Source organism: Natrix helvetica (genome assembly GCF_964273705.1).
Source record: "Natrix helvetica genome assembly, chromosome: 13".
Classification (NCBI taxonomy): domain Eukaryota; kingdom Metazoa; phylum Chordata; class Lepidosauria; order Squamata; family Natricidae; genus Natrix; species Natrix helvetica.
This window is the reverse complement of record NC_138557.1, coordinates 7,816,189-7,839,398: the sequence shown is the minus strand read 5'-3', so window position 1 is coordinate 7,839,398 and position 23,210 is coordinate 7,816,189. Positions and strand designations below refer to the sequence as shown.

General features: G+C 40.5%; 1 protein-coding gene across 1 annotated transcript in view; it reads left to right on the top strand.

The window, feature by feature from the left end:
- The window catches only part of MRTFB (myocardin related transcription factor B), a 74,744-nt gene that overhangs the window by 4,375 nt on the left and 47,159 nt on the right, over positions 1-23,210 (top strand). The window contains exon 2 of the mRNA XM_081965897.1: positions 14,422-14,588. Within this exon, the coding sequence (XP_081822023.1) occupies positions 14,435-14,588 (154 nt within the window). The 5' untranslated portion in view covers positions 14,422-14,434. The remainder of the gene's footprint in view (positions 1-14,421; positions 14,589-23,210) is intronic.

Below are 23,210 nucleotides of genomic sequence, written 5' to 3'. Positions count from 1 at the left end.
TCAAGCGTTAGGCACTTGGATATGAGTTATCTCTTCTCTTCATCGGCAGAATCATTTTTATATTCAGAAAATCAAGGGAGAGCCAAAAATAGCTTCATCCTTATGTAATTCTACTTTAAAATCTCCAAGTTCCCCACACTTGGAAGAAAATATCTGCTATGTTTTATTTTATTTTATCGGAATCATAAAATATTTTATTTAGCAGCGGTAGAATACAGTTCTGCTAGGATTAACTCAGATTATTTGCAGAGCCTAATAAAAACTACATCTGTTTTGAAATTACATTTCTAATAGACTATTAGTACGGGGAATTTTACTTATGTTTTAAAAAATGACTGCCTTATTAAGTATGGATTCTGCAAAGCCTGAAAGCAATTAGCACCACATTTAAATGTAACACTTCAATTTAAAGTATAAAATCAAATATTGCAATTAGAATGTTCTACAGAAATGCGACCTATAAATTAACATATTTAACACATGTTTTATTTTTGCCTGTGATTAAAACAGCTAGTTTATCCTCAGATACATTTTTCACAAGGACATTTTCTTCAGACCCCCCCCCCCCCCGACTGCTTATTATAAGATTCACTTTGGTAAAGACTTTTTCTAATAAAAATTGGATTTAAGTTTGGATTGCGCTCGGAAAAAAGTTGGGAACCAAAACATGCTATCTCAATGCAAATTATACATGCTGTTAATGATTTGCTCCTTGTAATTCATGATTCTGTTTCATGTTGAATTAATAGATTTTTGACAGTCTCCCGATGTGACCCGAATTAAAGCATGTTACAATAATTTATTCTTATAGGCTATGAAGTCAGAAGTATTTTCAGGCTCGTAAGATATTTGTCGTGGCTTTGTAGAAGTATGTGTCATTAAAATATATATCTGATTGGAGCAGCATCTAAAGGTCCAAGGCCTGCTCATCAACCCCCTTCTTCACTGCCCCCCTCTTCAAATGAGCCTGACGTTCAGGCTCATTTAGGGGAAACTCAAGTCATGAATCTTTTCAGTCATCTTTTTTTTTTATGAAAGTTTTTTCCCCCTTTTAAAACAAAGATTTCATCATTCATTAATCAGTGTGTCATCTTGAGTACAAATTTTTTTGGGGTCATAATAGTTATAGCTTACCACCAAATTATATATATATATATATATATATATATATATGTATATATATATATATATATATATATATATATTCTTATTTTAACATTACAACTTAACATATCTCTTGTTATAACAATTCCCTTCCTAAATTATTTAATGTTATACTTTTTATCCCTATTCATTTTGTAAGCAATGATAAAATAACCTCCATATATTATAATAATCAGAGTCTTCCTTTCCTTTAATTGCTAGTTCTAATCTATTCATTTCTGCACAATCTAATATTTTCTTCATCACATTTTCATCTTTAGGGATAGAAACCGATAGCATGATCCCCCAGGAGAGGCTTAATATTTGTGTGAACAAACATCGACATTTTTGTTGGTTATTTAATCATCTCTCTTTCAGCTCTGCAGTCATAAGGAGAAACTCAAGTCATGAATCTTTTCAGTCATCTTCAGAGGAGTGAGCCGCAATTTATTCACCCTTATCCACTTTTCTTGCTGTACCCCGAATTAAGGGATTACAGGGTGGTCAAAAAGGGAGCAGAAACAGCGAAGCCTTCAGATTATTAGACTGTCTCTGAAACATGAAGTGGGTGTGAGAAAGCATAGGGGGTGGGATAACATAAATCTCATAGGACAGCAGATTCAACTTTTGACATGGGCCTGTGAAACAGGAACAGAATCAATACAATAAAAGTGTTTCCTGTTCCCAGTCCTATTCTTTAGACACAGTATCACAGGCAATAATGTGGAAAGCAGCTGAGATGTTCTAGAGCAGCGCTCACCAACTGGTGGTCTGCGAGAAAATGTTGGTGGTCCGCAGAAAAATTATTTGCATTTTTTGTATTGCACTAAATCAGGGTGTCCTCAAACTGGGCCGGATGCGTGCAATGAACGCTTGTGTTGCTGCAGAGAGTCTCCCCCTTTGGGGTCTTTTGTGCATGTTAGAGGGGAGCAGAAATCCCTACTTGGGGTCTGCTTCAGCCTCCTGGTGGGGGGCTTTGGGCAAAGGCTGGAGGGAAGCGTCGCTGGTGGCAAAGCGCCGGAGGGCCTCGTTCCAGTGGGACTGCATCATGGCCTGGAACTGGCTGACCATCTCAGCCTGCTGAGCCTCCAGGGGCCGGTCCCTGGCCTTGCACTCCCGTAGGTCTTCCCTCTGCTTGGAAATCCTATGCTCCTAGTCCTCAGTGAGTTGCTTTTGCTGAGCCTCCTTCTGGGTCAGATCTAATTTGAACTGAGCCAGCTGTTTTGCCAACTCTTTCTCATGGCAGCTGCTTAGCTCCAACAACTGTTTCCTGTTGGGGCTCTAAGGAGCCCAGGCGGACAGGTGAGGAGTGGCTGGGAGGGGAGGGGCGAGTAAAGGCTGGCAAGATGCCCCTCGACGTGAGTGACATCGAGTTGGCCACGCCCACCCAGTCACATGACCGCCTTGCCACGCCCACCCAGCTGGTCACTAGGCAGCTCATATTAGTCGTCCACCGGATTTAAAATTATGAATTTAGTGGTCCCTGAGGTTCGAAACAGTGGTGGGTTCCTATTGGCATTCCCACCGGTTCGCTGAGCGTGCGCTTCTCATTGTTAGGAAGTTTCTCCTTAGTTCTAGGTTGCTTCTGCCCTTCATTAGTTTCCATAGTTTCTTTCCTTGCCTCCTGAAACATGTAGAAGTCTTTCAGAAGGCAATTGAATATCTTGCCCGCTGAAACATATACAAAATGTTTCATTATGTCCCCTTTAATGTTTCATTATGTCCCCTTTTAGAATTCGGTAGTAATAAACATTGAAAGTACAGCGTGAGCTTACTTGCTCCATGGATTCATTATATCGCTTCTGCTCAACTACAATGGCTTCTATAATTAACAGCTCTGGTTCTTGAGTTTCAAAAGTCTGCTTCACATGTTGCGCTAATGATCATACTTAGGTACCAGAGTGCTATGGTCATGACAGTTACATAAATATACTTGATAAAGATTCAGACGTTTGTTTTTTTGTACCAATAAAGGAGAATATTTGTAGCTCAGAGATGAAATGAGGGGTCCTTGGTGCTCTTGAGCTTGCTTGTTTGTTGTTGAGTGCTGTTTGCTGCTCGTTTCTTGTTTTTGTGACAGCAGAAGAGGGGCGGGGGCATAAGAGCTGGTGTTATAAACTCCCCAGGCGCCGCTTTGTAGTGTAGGTGTGTGTTTGTAACCAAGAATTGGGAAAGATACAAGTTATGGATCACCCTTAGGGAATAAAAAAGGTGAGAAATTCGAAAGAAATGCTCAAGATTAAATGTTCAGCTTAATCGTTAGTTTTGAAAAGCAGTTTTTAGTACTGCAGTAAGTAATGGGATCAATTTTCAAGCCGATTCTTGGGGCTTGCATCTCTTGCAAACTGAAAATAATTGCAGAGGTATAAGTCACAAGGGTAGAAATGTGTGGGAAGCGTGTTCTTTGGTTTAAAAGTATTAATTATGCCCTCTTAATAGAATAGGTAAAGTGATGTATTGGTATGCTAAACAGCTATTTTGAAGACCAGTGGGCTCAAGAGTAAGTAATCCTATAGAGGCAGCACTTTATTAATTAAAAGAAAACAATTGTGTGTTCTGCAATAACTTTAAACCAATGAGGGTTTGCGAACAAACACTGCCAAGAAATGGTGATAACGAACAGGCCGTCATCCTACCAATTTTTGCTTCTCAAAAATTGCTTTTTTGCTTCATTCTTACTTTCATGGAATGGAATGGAATAGAATTCTTTATTAGCCAAGTGTGATTGGACACGCAAGGAATTTGTCTTTGGTGCAGATGCTCTCAATGTACATTAAAAGAAAAGATAAATTTGTCAGAAATCATTAAGATACAACACCTAATGATAGTCACGGTACAAATAAGCAATCAAATCCTATTAGGAAACAATCAATATAAATCATAAGGATACAAGCAACAAAGTTACAGTCATACAGTCATAAGTGGGAGGAGATGGGTGATAGGAACGATGAGAAGATTAATAGTAATGCAGACTTAGTGAATAGTTTGACAGTGTTGAGGGAATTAGTTGTTAAGCAGAGGGATGGCATTCGGCAAAAAACTGTCCTTGTGTCTAGTTGTCTTGGTGTGCAGTGCCCTACAGCGTCGTTTTGAGGGTAGGGGTTGAAACAATTTATGTCCAGGATGCGAAGGGTCTGTGGATATTTTCACGGCCCTCTTTTTGACTCGTGCAGTGTACAGGTCCTCAACGGAAGGCAGGTTGGTAGCCATTGTTTTTTCTGCAGTTCTATTTATCCATTTCAGTAGTGAGTTCCTGATCCTGTTCCAATCGGTACGGTTGGAACGGGCTCGGCGTTGTCCACATGGACGTGCATGGCGTGGCCGCACACACATGCGTCTTACCGCTTCCACGAGCCTCCACGACACTCCAGCTGCTCAGTGGAGCGTCGCACAGGCGCTGTATGCTCTGTGCGCTAAAGCGCCGAAGACTTAAAAGACCGGTAAGGCGCTCGGGCAGGCGGGCGGGCCCTCCGGAGCACCATGCCGGAATGGTATCCGGTGCTCCGAGTAGGCTTTGGTACACCCGTACTGGGGCGTTCCGCCTGCAACCCACCACTGATCCATTTGTAGGTGTTTCTTCTGCTCATGCCTTGAACCCCGGACAGAGGCTGTTTGTGGCAATGGCATGGAACAGAGAGCAGGATCTTCTTTTCTCACTTGGGGGGGAGCTGAAAACTACCGCTGTGGACATCCTGAAACCACTGGACTGATATAAAGGAACAACAGCTGATTTTCCCAGTGAATTCCAGGAATCCTGCACTGGGCACTCAGTGGGAGCTCTCAGTTAGGTGGAACTTTAGAATTCAAATCAAGGGTTGCTCTTAACACCTGGGGGGGGACTGAGATCAAGGATATATTCCGAAGCTTTGCACTAGCTCAAAATCGTAAAGACTCTGGGGGAAGTTTGGTTTCTGGGAAAATTATTTCGAATGTAGATAAATATTTGCTTTCCCGTAGAATAACGTGCACAGAACGGGCCTATGCATTTGAAGTTGAAAGATGGTCTGTATCGTTCTTTCGGAATAAACAAGGTTGGTAAAAATTTCCACCGTGGAGTAGACTTGTTTAGGAAAACAGCTGTAAATGTGCTTGTTGTACACATAGGAAACAAACCAATGAACTTCCTTCCTCCCTAGTTGAATTCTAATGTTTTCCTCACTTTGTTTGGTTTAAGAGCTTGCTGGATATGAATCAATAGTGCAACACCTGCAAGTTGTTCTTAAATCAAAATATCTGGCCAGTTTAGCATAACGGTGAAATCCTAAATCAACTTAACCAGCAAATGTCCAGCCAGATCATTAAGAGAATGCAATAGCACTGTGGACCCATCTAGAATGTAAATGAGCATGAAGCAAACTCCTTGTCCCGACAAAAAACCTTTCTATTAATTGACTGAATTCTGCTCATTCACATCCAGCAAAGTCTTTCAAGGGAGGATTTACAGTCACAGACCTTATCTGGCTTTGGAGAGCTGCCAGGCCGATCTCTGCAGAACTTGGCAAGGAGTCTCGGAGAGTCACAAACCAATTAAGCGAACGACTTGTCTCCTGCAAACTCCACTCCCCTTTCGCTCCTCTTTTATTTCCTCTTGGAGGGGCCATTCATCGTCCACCTGTGGCCTTACTCCCAAGTTGATCCCTGTTCTTTAGCTGTTCCCTTCGTCAGGCCACTCTGTGTATGCACACACTGGGAACAGGCTCCAGCTGTTCTTCTGCCTCACTGATGTCTGACTCTGAAGGCAGCTGATAACTGGCATACAGCTCTGGCCCCCTCTCTGCCTCCGACACAGAGCCCTCATCAGAGCCTCCCCAGACTCCAGGACTGGCCCATCTTCCTCCCCAACCTCCTCACTGTCCGAATCTGCTGCCAGCTCCCCTGGCGGGCCACAACAATAGTCAGAAAATATGGATTTTTGACACTTAAGCTTATCCCAACATAATGGAAGAAGCTATGGCCCTTTGATAAAGTAAACCCCACTTGGTTCATGTAATGACAAAGAAAAACTTCAATATGTTCAGTTTTTGTGAATGCGGTTGAATGATAATAAACAATGGAATGATATCTTGAGTCCTTGTTAATTGGGGTTTGAGATGTCTATGGAGATTCTCAATCATCCAGGTTCATGATTGTCCCCAAAATGTTTCTCAAAAGGCAACTGGACTTCCTTGATTTTTCCCCCCACTTGAAAACGTTTCGCTTCTCATCCAAAGAACCTTCTTCAGTTCTAAGCTGAAGAAGTTTCTTGGATGAGAAGCGAAATGTTTTTTTTAAAAAAACCAAGGAAGTCCACTTGCCTTTTGAAAAGCACTTTTGGGACGGGGTTGGCGTTACATTTTGAATAAAACAAAATATTGTATTGGAATCCAGAGGCAAATTTGCAGAGTCTTTAGAACTGGAACGAATGGGAGGGAACATCTAAGCTTGACGACTGCTTATTAACATATGGTGATGGTCATTCTTTTACATGGAAAGATTTCCTGATAGTTGCTGGTTTTAAAGTCTGCGTATTACTTTCAGAAACAAAAGCAAATCATAGATAACAGTTGCTAAGAAACAGTAATAAGGCTATTTCTTAGAGACACCCTCTAGGGACATCTGGTTGAACAGAATCCTGGAGTAGGCAGATCTTCACTTGATCCCCAAAAGCTCTTCTTAAGATCTTGTGTTTGCTTCTAATGCTGGGTCATTAGCGTTTGACCAGAGCCGTTGCCATTACAGGTAGCCCTTGACATACAACAGTTAATAGATGAACAGATTTGGAAGGGACCTTATAGGTCAGTGATGACACACCTTTTCCGGACCCAAAGACGACCTGCATGGCAGGAGGTGTACACACATGAACTGGGGCAAAGGCTCGTGGGCCATCAGAGAGGGCGCTGCGTGCCACAGGTTTGCCATCACGGTCATCTAGTCCAACGCTCCTCCCCGCAGGTGACCCTACGCCATTTTTGACAAATGGCAGTCCAGTCTCTTCTTGAGAGTCTCAAGTGATGAAGCCTCCACAACTTCCAAAGGCAACTTCTGTTCCATTGGGTGGATTGCTCTCACCGTCAGAAAGTTCCCTCTTGTTTCCAGGTTGAATCTCTCCTTGGTCAGTTTCCCTCCGTTATTCCTTGTCTGGGTGCCTTGGAAAACAGCTTGACCCCCTTCCTCTCTGTGGTAGCCCCTCAAATATTGGAAGACTGCTATCCTGTCTCCCCTGGTTTTTCTTTTTATTAAACTAGACATACCCAGTTCCTGCAACTGTTCTTCATATGTTCTAGTCTCCAATCCCCTAATCCTTTTGGTTGCTCTTCTCTGCACTCTAGAGTCTCCACATCTTGGTGGGGGTGGCACTGGAACGATACTGCAAAATCCCCATTTCTTCCCCACTCGTGCAGTGCAGTGGGAATCATGGGATGAGAGATTAACAGAGTTGGAAGGGACCTTATAGGTCATCTAGTCCAACCCCGCCCCGCTCAAGCAGGAGACCCTGCGCCATTTCTGACAGATGGCAGTCCAGTCTCTTTTTGAAAGCCTCCTGTGATGAAGCTCCCACAACTTCCGAAGGCAACTTTAGTTGATTGGCTCTCACTGTCATTTATTTAGTGACTGTCTGAAGTTACAAAAACACTGAAAAAAAGGTGACTTATGGCCATTTTTCGCACTTAGGACCATTGCAGCACACACACACCCTGCTCAGCTGGTTTACAATGAAATGCTTGACAACTGACTCGTACTTATGACGGTCGCAACGTCCTGAGGTCACGTGATCTTTGCGACCTTCTGACAAGCAGTGTCAATGGGGAAGCCAGATTCACTTAACAACTGTGTGTCTAATTTAACAACCGCAGTGATTCACTTAAACAAGGTGGCAAGCAAAGTCGTAGAGTGGAGCAAAACTCACTTAACACATTTCTCACTCAGCAACATAAACTCTGGGCTTAAATGCGGTTGTAAGTCAAGGACTACCTATATTTCTACAGTACCTATCCTAAGCGGGGGGAGGGGGGACAGATTGTGTAATGTTTTTCTCTGGTTAAAACAGCGTTGGAATGCTGTTTCTTTCTTGCAAAATTTCAGAGAGATAATGATGCTTAGTATGTTTTTTTCCTTGTGTCTATTTCCCAGGGAGCTGTTTATTATGTATACTGAAAAAGGCTACATGTAGCGGTTAAAAGACTTAGGTTGTGTGGACTAGTGCTTATTTAACTTAATGGTGTGCAAACCGTTTTTAGTAAACCTTTTTTTTTAACCTAGCACACTATGTTTAGTTTGTAGAATTAAAATTTATCAAAGGTATTTAGTTACTTGGAAGGGTAAACCTTGTAGAATATGTGCTGCCTTAAATTTTAGATATGGAAAGTCTCATAGTTCTTTTTTTAAAAAAATATGATTGGAAATCCCAGCCCCCCCCCCTAGCTATTTTTTTTGGGGGGGGGGTGAGTTAGGAAAATATCACAATTCATTTTTTTCCCTTTAAAATCATTTTGTGAGTGGCTCCTTAAAAAAATTAACCTGAATACCCCGTTTCCTCGGAAATAAGATTTCCCCGGATAATAAGCCCAATTGGGCTTTTGAGCGCATGCGCCCTCCCCCCAAAATAATCCCTCCCTGAAAATATTGCAACACAGCAGCAGCCCTGAGGTGACCACGCTTGCTGCCTCCTGCACGTCAAAAATAATAAGACCTCCCCGAAAATAAGGCCAAATGCTTAATTCAGGGGGATCAAAAGAAAATGTCTTATTTTCAGGGAAACACGCTACTGTATTTTAACCTGAATACTGTATTTTTAAAATTTTGTGCACCAGGATTGAAAACTTGCTACTAAATTTTGGTTTCTTTGGAATTTGTGTAATTCTGCATTGTAGATATTTTGGAATGAGCCACCCAATTCTTTTTCCTCTCCTTGACCAGCTAAATTTCCATATCCTCTTTGTAACTGCTGTCTGATTCAGCCTCTCTCTAATGTTAAGGCTAGTTTCTAAAGATTCTCGCTGAATCTTTTTTTCTTATTCATACAATTTGCTTCTCTCTAATAGGGATTCTTTTTATATTACATGTAACCATAGTAATGAGAATTGGAAGCAGTTGTTGCTAGGTACCATATTTCAATGCCTTTCATTTGCGTATTTCAATAAGCAGGCCTCTTTGCCTAACGAATCTAGTCAAGATAGCAGTTAAATCATGAGTTATGTAATTAAGCACTTCAATCAGTTGAAGTTTGGAATTTCAAAGCAAGGGGCTAATTTGCCTATTTAATAGAGTTTCTAGCCTTATTCCGTTTATTCAGTTCAGTTTCTGATGGCAGCAAATGGGCAGCCCTGATTTCATATCAAATAGATTTCCTGACCCTAAACAGTTCTAGTAGAATGTAGACCCCTTTGAGTTTGGGCAATTAAAATAACAGCTTTTGATGGATAAGATGCTGAAGCTACCAAGATAGTAATTTGCATTTACTTAGAATTTTAATAGGGATTTTGCTCTGGAATGATTCTTTTAACGAGTTACCTGTTTGAACGTGTGTGGGTGCTTGGGAGGGAGGAATGACAGGAGGAATATTAAAAAGCTAATTGTTAAGCAATAACAACCACATATTATTGCATCTTTGGTTAAATTCCAAAAGCCTTTTTTAATGTTTTTTTTTTACTGTATCTGTAAATCCAGTGCTTATGTTTTAACAGGAACATTTGGCTATTCATAAGCTACACAATGTGCAGTTTGTGAAATGCAGGAGTGGTTAGCGTTCTAAAATACAACTAATCCTCATCTTATAAACCACAATTGAGCCCAAAATTTATGTTGTTCGGTGAGAACTTCGTTGCGTGACTTTTGCCCCATTTTACAATTCTTCTCACCACCTTTGTTAGGTGAATCACTGTAGTTCTTAAATTAGTAACACGGTCGTTAAGAGAATCTGGCTTCCCCATTGATTTGTTTTCGCAAAAGGGATCATGTGACTCGGGACTCTGCAACCGTCACAAATGTGAGTCAATTGTCGAGCATCCGAATGTAAATCACGTAACCATGGGGCTGCTGCAAAGGTAATAAGTATGAAAAACGGTCATGTCGCTTTTCCCCCCAGTGCCGTTGTAACTTTGAACGGTCGCTAAACGAACTATTGTAAGTCGAGAGCTACCTGTACGCCTTCTTCTTCTTCTTCAGGCCCTGCGTTTCATAGACAAAGTCTTAACAAAAATGGCTTGTAATCACTCCAGCAAAGAATATGCTGGAAGTCCATTGGACAAAGCATTTATAAGCTACAACAGCACATCAAGGCCAGGGTGGTATGCTTGAAAATGATCGACAGTCAGTGAACAGAAGGAATGAAAAGAAAACTTTGCAGAAAGAAGAGTGAAGGGGTAAGGAAGGTGGAAAATGAAACGTTCTTAAGAACGGTGAATCATAGATATAAAAAGAGAAAAAGCCTAGCAAACAATACACCCACCATCTACCATGAGTACCATTTTATCTCCTGAGTACACGCTTGGAGAAATTATGTAAGAATTTAAAAGGTCCTTTACTTATTATGGGGGGAAAAGCAGATAGCTGAAATATCACATCAGAGGGAAAAGGGATCTTTCCCTCTGTCCTTTTCCTTTCCTTTTCCCTTTTCCTTTCTTTTCCTCATGCTGATTATATGACTGCAGGTAGTCCTTGACTTAAAACAGGTCACTTAACCATTCAAAGTTGTAAGGAATTCGAAAAAAGTTACTTATGACTCTTCTTTGAAATTATGAGTGCTGCATCTCCCCTGTGGTCACACAATTGCATTTTGGGTACTCAGCAACAAGCATGCCTTTATGAACGGTTGCTATGTCCCATGGTGTTGTGGCCCACCAGCAGCCAGCAGAGCTGGCAGCAGATTCGGGCAGTGAGGAGGTTGGGGAGGAACATGGGCCAGTCCTGGAGGCTGAGGAAAGCTCAGATGAGGGCTCTGTGTCGGAGGAAGAGAGGGGGCCAGGGCCGTATGCCGGTTATCAGCTGCCTTCAGAGTCAGACATCAGTGGGGCAGAAGAACAGCTGGAGCCTGTTCCCAGTGTGCGCATGCGCAGAGTTGCCAGACGAAGGAAACAGCTAAAGAACAAGGGACGACTTGGGAGTAAGGCCACAGGTGGACGATGAATGGCCCCTCCCAGAGGAAATAAAAGAGGAGCGAAAGGGGAGTGGAGTTTGCAGGAGACAATTAGTTCCCTTAATTGGTTCGTGACTCTCCGAGACTCCTTGCCAAGTTCTGCAGAGATCGGCCTGGCAGCTCTCCAAGCCAGAGAAGGTCTGTGACTGTAAATCTTCCCTCGAAAGACTTTGCTGGATGTGAATGAGCATAATTCACAGTAGATTAATAAACTGTTTTTTTTGTCAGGACAAGGAGTTTGCTTCATGCTCTCGGGAAGCCTCGGTCAGAACTCATGGACACATGATCACATTTTGCAATCCCCACCCACCCATTTTCCGGCAACCCCCCCTCCCCCCATTGGATATAATGGAGTCACATTTATGACCATATAGTCTCTCCCTTTCCTTATATTTCTTCAGTCACTTTATCTCCACTTCTCAAGTTTTAAAAGGGTTATGTACATGTACATATGACCATTTATTTTGTTTCTGAATTGGTGTCTGCTTGGTTTCATTCCGTAATTAAAACAATACCGTAGATTGATGGTCCTCTCTGGCAGCCAAGAATTTCACCTTGCTCTGCGTAACATCTAGATTTGAGCAGCCGTTCGTCTCGTTTATTGTTTTGTTTCTAAATGCCTAAATACTTGGGTTTAGTCGAATAAGAGTGCCAGATTAACCTCCCTGTAGTTTTAAAAATAAAATAGCGAAGAAGGAAAGTGAAAAGGGGAAGAAAAAGACATTCTCAGGCACCAGATTTTAACATCGTTGTCATCCGTTTCTAATGCTGTGATGGCAATGGGTTTCTTAGGAAGGGCTGACTAATCTCTTAGAGTACAGGCTTGTTCCATACAACATACCTTGTGCCAGCTTATTTTAAGTAGCTACTTATGTTAAGACAATGTTCAATGAAGTCATCTAGCTACCTGAAGTTACTAGGACAATTAATATCCTGCAAAGCATTCTGAAAACACCACTTTTGTGTTATCTGGCTATAGCAAGATTTTTTCCCATAGGATCAAAGCTGTCCTCAAATTTATCCTGAAATGAAGGAATATCATACATGAATGAGTCTGTCTGTCTGTCTGTCTGTCTGTCTCTCTCTCTCTCTCTCTCTCTCTCTCTCTCTCTCACACACACACACACACACACACACACACACACACAATGTTCTGGGATTTTTATTCCAACCCAGTGCCCCTTTTTGCTAAGCCGCATTCTTTCAAACAGATTCCTAACCGCAGCCTTATAACCAACATGGTTTGTTTTTAATTAGTCACAATTTAGCAAAAGCCAAGAACTCGGTGTTCTGTCAAGGCTGAATTATCTGTATTAGGTTTATAGGAGGTCCTTTGACTGGATTGAAGAGGAAGTTTGCTGACAAAGCTGCTAAAGAAAAAATATAGTACTGATGTTCCGTAGAGGCATACGTTATCATTCACCAAGAGATGATAATTAAACACAATTTATTTTCAGCTGCGCTATTTGACTCTTTGTGCATTGTTGGTTATTTTTATTATGAAATAGAAGAAGATGCATGTTGCACATTGGACTAATCTAAAGTAATCTGCTAACAGGATCCACATAACACAATTTACTTGTTTTGGGGATAGTTTATTACCTATCCTCATCTTTGATTTGTACATCATGAGTGCATTCATCCAGCCAACTATGTCTTAATCAGACCATAGTTAGGGCAAAGAAACAAACCATTCACTTATTGGGAGGTGTGTTTAACAGATAAGTCCATGTGAAAGAATAATTTTAATGAACTGATTTGAGGAAATAAACCACATGTTATTAAAAGATAATTAGTTCATCACAGAAGTGGATTCTCGTACCTATTATGGTTGTATAAGCCCAAAGAAACTGAAACCCATAGCCACAAAAATGGAGTTTGGGGGATAGAGTTTGTCCATATGTACAAGCAAGGCAGAGGACATGGGCTAGCATCCACAGGATGTGATTTTAGTCGTAAATGAGCAGAGCATTTTCGGAGCAAGAAACTCTTTTTAAGTGGCTGAGATGGTTTGAGCTGGAGAAACAGAATTTACAGCCATGTATGATCTGCATACAAGAGTAGAAAAATAGAATAGAATATAATTCTTTACTGGCCAAGTGTCATTGGACACACAAGGAATTTGTCTTTGGGGCATATTCTCTCTGTGTACATAAAGAAAAATAAAATAGAATACATTCATCAAGAATCATAAAATACAACACTTAGTGATAGTCAACAGTACTAATAAGCTATCAAATCGTACTAGGAAACAAATAGAACAGTATAAATTGAAAGATACAAGCAACATGGTTATAGTCGTAAGTGGGAAGAGATAGATACTAGGAAGGAAGAGAAGAATGGTAACACATTCTTGGTAAATTATTTGATAGTGTTGTGGGAATTAGTTGTTAAGCAGAGTGATGGCATTTGGGGGAAAAACTGTCCTTGTGTCTAGTTGTTCTGGTGTGCAGTGCCCTATAGCATCGTTTTGAAAGTAGGAGTTGAAACAATTTATGTCCAGGATGCGAGGGGTCTATAAATATTTTCACAGCCCCCTTTTTGACTCGTGCAGTGTCCAGGTCCTCAATGGAAGGCAGGTTGGTAGCCATTGTTTTTTTCTGCAGTTCTGATTATCCTCTGAAGTCTCTTGTCTGTCTTGTTGGGTTGCAGAGCCAAACCAGGCAGTTAGGGAGGTGCAGATGACAGACTCAGTGATTCCTCTGTAGAACAGAATCAGCAGCTCCTTGGGCAGTTTGAGCTTTCTCAGTTGGCATAGAAAGAACATTCATTGTTGTGCTTTTTTGATAACGTTTTTGATGTTAGGTGTCCATTTTAAGTCTTGAGATATGATTGAACCTAGAAACTTGAAGGTCCCTACTGTTGATACTGTGTTGTTTAGTACTATAAGAGGTGATAGTGTAGGACCTTCTAAAATCCACCACAATTTCTACGGTTTTGAGTGTATTTAGTTCAAGATTATTCTGGTTGCGCCACAAGGCTAGTTGTTCAACCTCCCATTACATACATTAAATACATGGTGCCAGCCATGAAGAGTGCTGACTCTTAAACTGAAGAGATTCTCCTGGATCTGGCTGAAGTATTAAATATTTGTAATTATTCTTTGTGAACAGCTCTGTCAATACACTTCCAATAAGTCATTTTCTGTTGTCATTTATCTCTAGTTGCTAGACCACAATGGAACATAAGGGGACAGTGGACACGGAAGATGATTTGGCATTATTACCACGCTTTGCGCCCAGTCCTCACAGTGAAGCAGTGGCCCACGAATTTCAAGAACTCTCTTTGCAACCAAACCAATATTTACCTCCTCTCAATGAAAGGAAGAATGGTAAGTAAGCCATGGGACTGATGCCATGCTTAATATTTTTTATCTAAGTCAGCCATTCTTTGGGTTTATGCCCATTTACAAGACCAATGGCTGAATGTTCTGAAATGTTGCAAAAACAGGTCTCATTATTCTGTCATAAGCATAGGTGGATTTCCAGATGCAGCGATCCTCCAGTGCTTATTAAAGGTAAAGGTAAAGGTTCCCCTCGCACATATATGCTGGTCGTTCCTGACTTTAGGAGGCAGTGCTCATCTTCGTTTCAAAGCTGAGGAGCCAGCGCTGTCCAAAGACGTCTCCGTAGTCATGTGGCCAGGATGACTCAACGGCAGAGGCTCACGGAACGGTGTTACCTTCCCACCAAAGGTGGTTCCTATTTTTCTACTTGCATTTTTACGTGCTTTCGAACTGCTAGGTTGGCAGAAGCTGGGACAAGTAACTGGAGCTCACTCCGTTACGTGGCATTAGGGATTCGAACTGCCAAACTGCTGACTTTTCTGATCGACAAGCTCAGCATCTTAGCCACTGAGCCACCACGTCCCTCCCAGTGCTTATATAATGTACTAATTCCTCGTGTAGGCAATGCTCTAATGAACGTTCCCTATATTTGAATATCTAGTTTTGGAATGTTCATTTCGTTGGTCATTTATAGAACTTAACGGATGTTTGTTTTCATGTGTTCCTTCACTGTTTGTTTTGGCAAGAAAAACAGGAGGTTTAATCAGGGCATGTCTAGTCTAAAAACTGAACATGTTTCCATTTGGTGTGGTCTTCATTCTTCACATCTGTTTGGGAAAACACACACTTGCCTATGTGGTCTTTTACTGCTGCATGCTTATCTGGTGATTTCCCGCATCTTTTTAACAGCTGTTTTATCCTGCAAATATCAAGATTTATCTTGGAAATCTCCATGGAGTCAGATCGTTAAACTTTTCCTATTCCTAATAGTGAAGTAGCGACGCGGTGGCTCAGTGGCTAAGATGCTGAGCTTGTCGATCAGAAGATCAGTAGTTCGGCGGTTCGAATCCCTAACGCCACATAACTGAGTGAGCTCCCATGACTTGTCCCCGTTTCTGTCATCCTAGCAGTTCCAAAGCACGTAAAAAATGCAAGTAGGAAAATAGGAACCACTTTTGGTGGGAAGGGAACAGCGTTCTATGCGCCTTCGGCGTTGAGTCATGCCGGCCACATGACCACAGAGACGTCTTCGGACAGAGCTGGCGCTTCGGCTTTGAAATGGAGATGAGCACCGCCCCCTAGAGTCGGGAACGACTAGCACATACGTGTGAGGGGAACCTTTACCGTTACCTTAATGGTGAATTTAATTCTGCTTCTTTAGCTACTTTTTTAATGTATTCTCATGTATGTTCATGGAATTGGAAATGATGTGTTAAAGAGGAGTAATAAACCTCTTTTTCTTGTAGCAGCACAACAACGGTGAGACAGTTGTCTGTGCCAGTGTAACTCACGCTTTCATAAAAGTCAGATAGCAGTAGTGCTTGTGATGCTAGTAACTGTTTTAGACTGTGGGACCGTGATTTCATTTATGTCCCATTGAGAACATCTTTAATGCAGTGCTCATTCAGGCAGTTACCTTCATCTTCTCAGATAACGCCAAAGGTAATACAGTTCTAGAGCCTGTTTTTAGAATCACAGGAGTCAATATTTACTTGAGAATGAACCATTAAAACAATAGTCCTGCGTAGCTTATTGGGAAGTCTTAACTAAGCGGGGGGAACCAATTTGCTTACAACTGCAGTATTTCTAATATTCCTTGGCTTTGTCCTCTTCCAGCCTAGGGAAAGTCGTCTTTGCTCAAAGAAGTCCTAACAAGTCCATTCAGAGCTTGAAAATATTTGCATAGAATGTACAGCTTATAACTGGCAATGTATCCCGAATGCTCTGGATTTCTTCCAATGAGCTTTTCATCCTAGTTTTCAAGCAGGTTTTATTATAATCTCTTTTGCAGCCTGAAATGGATTATGCATCCTTGGCTTGTTGTGACTTGATTTTTTCACTTCATATTAAGAATCAACGGTCTATTATTGGAGTGTGTGTGTGTGTCAAAAAAACCCCAAAAATCAAAGCCATTCTTCATGATGTTGGCAGAATTGCTTGCGTACAAAAAATGTGATTAAAAACTACAGGTCAAACGGTGATAGGTTCCCAATTTTTTAAAAGAAATAGTTTTTTATACTCTGTGTTTACTTCTTTCATTTCAGTCTTCCTATTTGACTGAAAATCTATTCTGACAAGAATCTCTATGTCTTAAAAATACAGTAGCATCAGATAGGACTGCAGTATTGTCAGGGTTCCAAGTAACACCCCCAACGGCTTCCTGGTCTGACAAATATATTGTGTGAAGCCCAGCAAAAAAAAATGTTGGTCCTGATTTGAATGCATAAATTATTATTGCAGCAACTCCTTGGTCAGCTCTGTCTTTTATGGAGGTTGATCCAATGTATTTTTCCCCAGTGCTGCCTTAGTTTGAAATACAGAGTGTGAAAACAATGTTGTATATCTTGTCAATGGGAATTCATTGTGTCATGAGGCATTGCCTTGTTTTTGTCATCAAAAACGCAGGCTTAAAGTTCATTTATCTTCTCAGCATGAACTTAGAAAATGCAGTAGGTTAACTTATCCAGAGTCCATAGGGAATTCTGCACAAATTAGAAGTGGTCTAAAAGGAAGTGTGACATTTTCTGGCCTCTGAGCTAGTTGTTGTTGTTTTATATAGTTGAGTACAAATCAACTGTTGGCGAGGCCCGTCTTCCAAAAATATAATTCCTCCAAAGTCTTTCATCAAAAAGCTTTTAGTCCTGATCCGAGATTTTGATTTTGAAAGTGGCTTTGTTTACAGTTAGTCTTCAAATTCTTTATACCCCTCCAGCTTTCATTTTAAAAATCAGCGCTTTTAACCTTTATAATCCCAAGTCCACGGAGACGCAGTTCTTCCCATGGTCTTTAAATGAGGAAAACATAAATTGTCGCAAATAAATTGACGACCATCTGATACGCAAGGCTATCTTTCAAATCCGGTTCTCTCATTTTTAAAGTTTTAATATTTTAATTATTGTTATTTAAGCCATATTTTTTTTTAAATCAATGCTGCTCCATGATATAAATACAAAACCGCAATATGTAGTGAATTTCACTGTAAATTAAATTCACTCGGGGGTGGGTGGGTGGGTGTCCAGTATGGTAAAAATCGAGGGGGAGGAAACTGACGTGTGAATCATTTTGCCAACTCGTGTCTTTTATCTTAGCAGTGACGTCTCTTAGTTTATAAGGAATGAGGAGGCAGATCTTTGTATGTGCTATTTCCTATTTAGCCTGTCAATGTCCTCAGGACTGCCAGTTCCCACAATTCCAGCATTCCCTAGGCATCTGTCAGTGTCTGCAAGGAACAAATTTCAAATATTAAAGCATGTGAAAAGACCCACAGGCCAAGCTCCAGTGGTCTCCAGAGAACTGACCTCTAAAACCAGCTCTCTGCTGACATTTTCACAGGCTTCTTAAAGGAATTTCTGTAGAGTCATTCCTTTTGGTAAACACTTAAGCTAAGATCTCTTGTCACTTTTAGTGAGATTTATCTGTCCCCCTGCTTTAACAAAATAACCAGAAATGCAATTTTTTGTTGTTAGTTGGGAAGTTGTGTCCGACCCATCGCGACCCCATGGACGATGTTCCTCCAGGCCTTCCTGTCCTCTACCATCCTCCGGAGTCCATTCAAACTCCCACTGACTGCTTCGGTGACTCCATCCAGCCACCTCATTCTCTGTCGCCCCCTTCTTCCTTTGCCCTCAATCTTTCTCAGCATGAGGCTCTTCTCCAGGGAGTCCTTCCTTCTCATTAGGTGACCAAAAGTTTCCTCTTCAGGACCTGGCCTTCTAAAGAGCAGTCAGGGTTGATCTCCTCTAGGACTGATCGGTTGGATCGCTTTGCAGTCCAAGGGACTCGCAGGAGTCTTCTCCAGCACCAAAGGTCTCAATTCTTTGGCGCTCAGCCTTCCTTATGGTCCAACTTTCACAGCCATCCATTGCAACTGGGAAAACCATAGCCTTGACTAGACGCACCTTTCTTGGCGGGGTGATGTCTCTGCTTTTTAGTATGCTGTCTAGATTTCCCACAGCTTTCCTTCCCAGGAGCAAGCCTCTTTTAATTTCTTGGCTGCAGTCCCCATCTGCGATGATCTTGGAGCCCAGGAAAATAAAATCTGTCACTACCTCCATTTCTTCCCCATCTATTTGCCAGGAATTGAGAGGGCCGGATGCCATGATGCAATAGATGTCCAAATGTTAACAGTAAAAAAAAGAAAGAGAAATTTATACGGATATTAATATTTAATCTTCATGTAAATGTCTAAATCTTTCTTTTGTGTGCATAAAAACATTGTTTATTTGGAAATCAGTTTAGCCTTTACTGAAAGGGGTGGTTTTTTGTTTTGTTTTTTTAAAGCTGAACATTTCCCCAAAGGATATCACTCAATTCAGGATGTTCCTTTTCCTGAAGTATTAAAAAAAAAATCTTGAGTGTTGTGATTGGGCGAATGAAGTTTCAAACATTTCAGTAAAATGGCTTTTAAGAATGCCATGATGCTAATATCCTATAAATGTCCTAAAAGAAAACAGTAACAGGAAATAACTTCCAATGAGTCGCGTTGTTTTTCCTTCATGTGAAAAATGGGTTGAAGCTTAATATATTCCACAGAGGCAGTAAATAAAAGGCAGAAATAGAATAGGGCTGTGAATAAACTTGTCGTGAAGATTCCTGGATATTTATGATTGGGCAGAATGGAGCAGCTTGACATTACTTTCGGTAAGCAAATGTTAGATGTGTGGTTTGTTTGTAAAACACTTATGGGGAAAGCCCATTTAAATGCAACATCAAAGTGAGAGTGGCAGTAGACTTTTTAGAAATTTGTCTCACACCATGAGGTCATTGGAATATCATCTTCCTTAGGGCAAATAGGTGCCTGGAGGAGGGAGGATTTTAAACAAGAAGTGTGTGTGTGTGTGTGTGTGAGAGAGAGAGAGAGGGAGGGAGGGAGGGAGGGAGGGAGAGATATTTCTTCTGCCCACTGAACAGGTCTGATTTGTACTATATGGTATGTTTACTGCTTTGGAAAGAAAGTGGAAAATAGATCTAATGCCTAAGTACAATAAGCTGTGAACCCATTGTACTCTTAGTTAATAAAACTAAAATCTTAATTTTTAAAGCGGAATATTTTTGGTTGCTATCAATCAGTCAAACCAAGAATCTTTTTAGGGTACATTCATAAGACTTGTCAGAGAAACGTTTTTTAGACTGTCCCTCTTCCTTCATTCCCAATTGAGGAAAGGATGTTGTTGTTGTTGTTGTTTTCATTTTGGCCTTGTAAAACTTGTGAGTAATATTGTTTCCTTGATAGAAAGTCCCATTCGTTTAAAAAGAAAAAAGAAAGGAGAAATTGAAAAGCTTATCTGTTTGGAAAAGAGCTTCAAGTATCTGTTTATGGATTCTGTCTAGAATCAGCAGTAAGGTTTGCGTTCTAAGAAGTGGAGCTAATTAACTCACAATCAAGAGGTATATATCCTGTCTTCTGTGTCATCTTTAGCTTTAATTTCATTGAAAAGAGTCTTCTATCAGTATCTTTAAAGCACTGCTCAAAAGTTGGGAAGTCCATTTGAGCAATCCTGAGTAATCCCTTATCTGGAAAGACTGAGTTAGTAGTTTTCCAGCAAATGTCATAGTTGCTCAACCAGTTTCACCATCTCCGGATGGAATAATAGGTTTCTTTCACGCAGCAGGATAATCTCTCTTTAGATTGTGTGTCTCTAAATAAATTCTATTATTAACAGACCGAAGCTCTTCTTTTGCATGATGTAAGCTTCATTTCTGCATTCTGTGAAGCTGAGCTGGGTGATCTGATGGCATTGCAAAAACATCTTACTAGCCTATTATCTAGCAGCTATGTAAATGTTTTAAATGAACAAATAAATCTTGAGCAGTTATGAGATAGTGGCATGTCAAGATGCATACTGTACGAATAAGCCTCTAGTACTGACAAGCATTGAGTATGGTAGGATGTGGTATAGCAGTGATGAAGTTTGGATACAGTGCATCTTAGAAACATATTTTAAAGTATTTTTGCCACCGCAGAGCAAGCGAATTAAGAATTGTAGGAAGTTAGAAGTTAGCACCCACCCCTCTCCTAGAAAAATGAAGTATTTTAGAAAATATTAAAAAGGCAAAATATTATATTTCCCTGGGTGAGAAAAGGAGAAACATGTTTTAAAGACAAAGCAGCTCCCTGCCCCTTCCCACCTTTGTCAATGGGCCATTAAGGCCTGAGCCAGTCTATTCTACATAACAAAGATCTACCTATTTCAGGCAGAGCCATAGTATGAATTGCCCAAAGCCTTCTACTCATCTCACCACATGGCACCTGGGAAGATTACATCATTCCAACAGCTCAACCAAGCTTGGGACTCAAAAGACAACCTACAGAGTTGCCCCTGCATGGCCCCATGGGAATCTGACAACCAATCAGAATACAAGCTCAAACTCAATAGCCCAGAGAGGGCATAAAACCCAGGGATTCTCAGCATCTCTGCCCTTTTTACTTCAAGATCTTCAAGGCACATGACCCCCCCCCCCCCGACCTCAAACCATGTTGTCCTGTCCACCATTAAAAACCATCTTTCCAAAGAGCCGCCATGTTTCCAGTGTCTTTCTCCCCACTTGGAACTGAATCCAGATGGACATTTCTTCCAACAGAATCTAAGATTAGGTTGTTTTAATTTTTAACTATACTGTACAGCCTATCACTTAATCTGTTTTATGGGTATTTAAAAATATTTAAGTTTTGTATATTGTTTTATTTGTGGTCTGTACACCGCCCCCTTTGGGGAGAGGGGGCAGTCTATAAATTTAATAAAATAAAATAAAATTAATTAATTAAAAATTAAATTAAGCTCACGCCGACTGCTTTGGTGACTCCATCCAGCCACTTCATTCTCTGTCGTCCCCTTCTTCTTTTGCCCTCCATCGTTCCCAGCATGAGGCTCTTCCCCAGGGAGTCCTTCTTCCTTCTCATCAGGTGGCCAAAGTCTTTGAGTTTCCTCTTCAGGATCTGGCCTTCTAAAGAGCAGTCAGGGTGGATCTCCTCTAGGACTGACCAGTTGGATCGCCTTGCAATCCAAAGGACTCGCAGGATTCTTTAATACTTACATTTATTATGGCTTGCTATTTCTAATAGACCTCTATTTTCCTTGTCCAGCACTTAAAAGAGTTTAATAACCCCTTTTTCATTTTTAATTGGAAGGTTTAATTTCATTTTAATTGGAAGGTTCCAGGGCTTGACTCTAAACTTGAGTGGCCCTTCAGTGGTGCCTTTTCTTTTTCATGGGAGAATTTCTCTCATATTGTCTGTATCTTAACATTCTGAGCAAACACAGAATTGATCATTCTTTTCTAAATTGCATCATCCTGGTACATTCAGAATGATTCATCGGGTTCCGAGGTATCTGTTTTTTATTTAAAATGCTTTGGATTCCATTATTTCTCTTCTCCATAGTTTTTGTACTTCTCAGAGTCTACATACCTTGAAAGTATATCATTACCCCTGTAAGTAAAATCCCCAGGCTGCCTTTCTCCCACAGGTATAAATTCCACTTTCATTTTCGTGGTTAAAAAGAGGGAGAGCGAGAGCAAAACTTGTCTTTATTTTAGGACACCTGATGGAAACTCATTCTACAATTTCTTCTTTAAAATGTATTTGAAAAGATACTTCATGTTTTGAAAAAAAATAAGGTAAATTTTGATCTGGCAGCGTCTCTTTGCACTAAGCAAGCAGTCAAAAGAAAAGTCTTCGGCTGTTGCAATTATGCCAGCATTTCCATTAAGGCAGGAATAACTTCATTTGTGCGAATGCCAAGCCTTCTGTCAAACTGGGCTGTTAATGTTACTCGATAAAATGTTCTTGCTTTGAAATGGTGTGGTGAAAGTTGGCACGGCTGGGATCTTTTCAAAAGACGGCCTTCTTCCTTAAAATGTGTCTTCTGTAGGATTTTTTAAAAAATACCTGTACACCGGAATACTTAATGAAAATAGCAATAGCACTTAGACTTATATGCCTCTTCACAGTGCTTTACATCCCTCTCTTAAGTGGTTTACAGAGTCAGTATATTGCCTCCAGGATGGAAGGCTAAGTCCAGAACTGGTTGAAACCCTTTGCTACATGTGACTTTTTTTTTCTTAAATTTTTAAATAAAATATACGAAACAAACAAAAGCAAAGACAGAAAATAAGAAATAGGAAAAAAAAAGATTTTATTTAAAAAGAAATAAAACCCATACAATCATGCTTTCCATCCTTTTTTTAATCAAATAAATATCATCTTAAACCTTTCCTCAACCTTTTTATCCATATGCAGATTCCAGTCTTTAAAAAAAAAGTCTAGCCTTTATTTTTCTTTGACCAAATCAACTTCATCATTTCTGCAAACTCAGTTAATTTTTTTACAAACGTGACATTCTTAACATGGTAACAAATGCATTGCATTTAATATATTTAATTATCATCTTTTTCCATGCACACACGGAAACGAATGACTAGCTTTTCTTTTTCTTCCTTTTTCTTTTT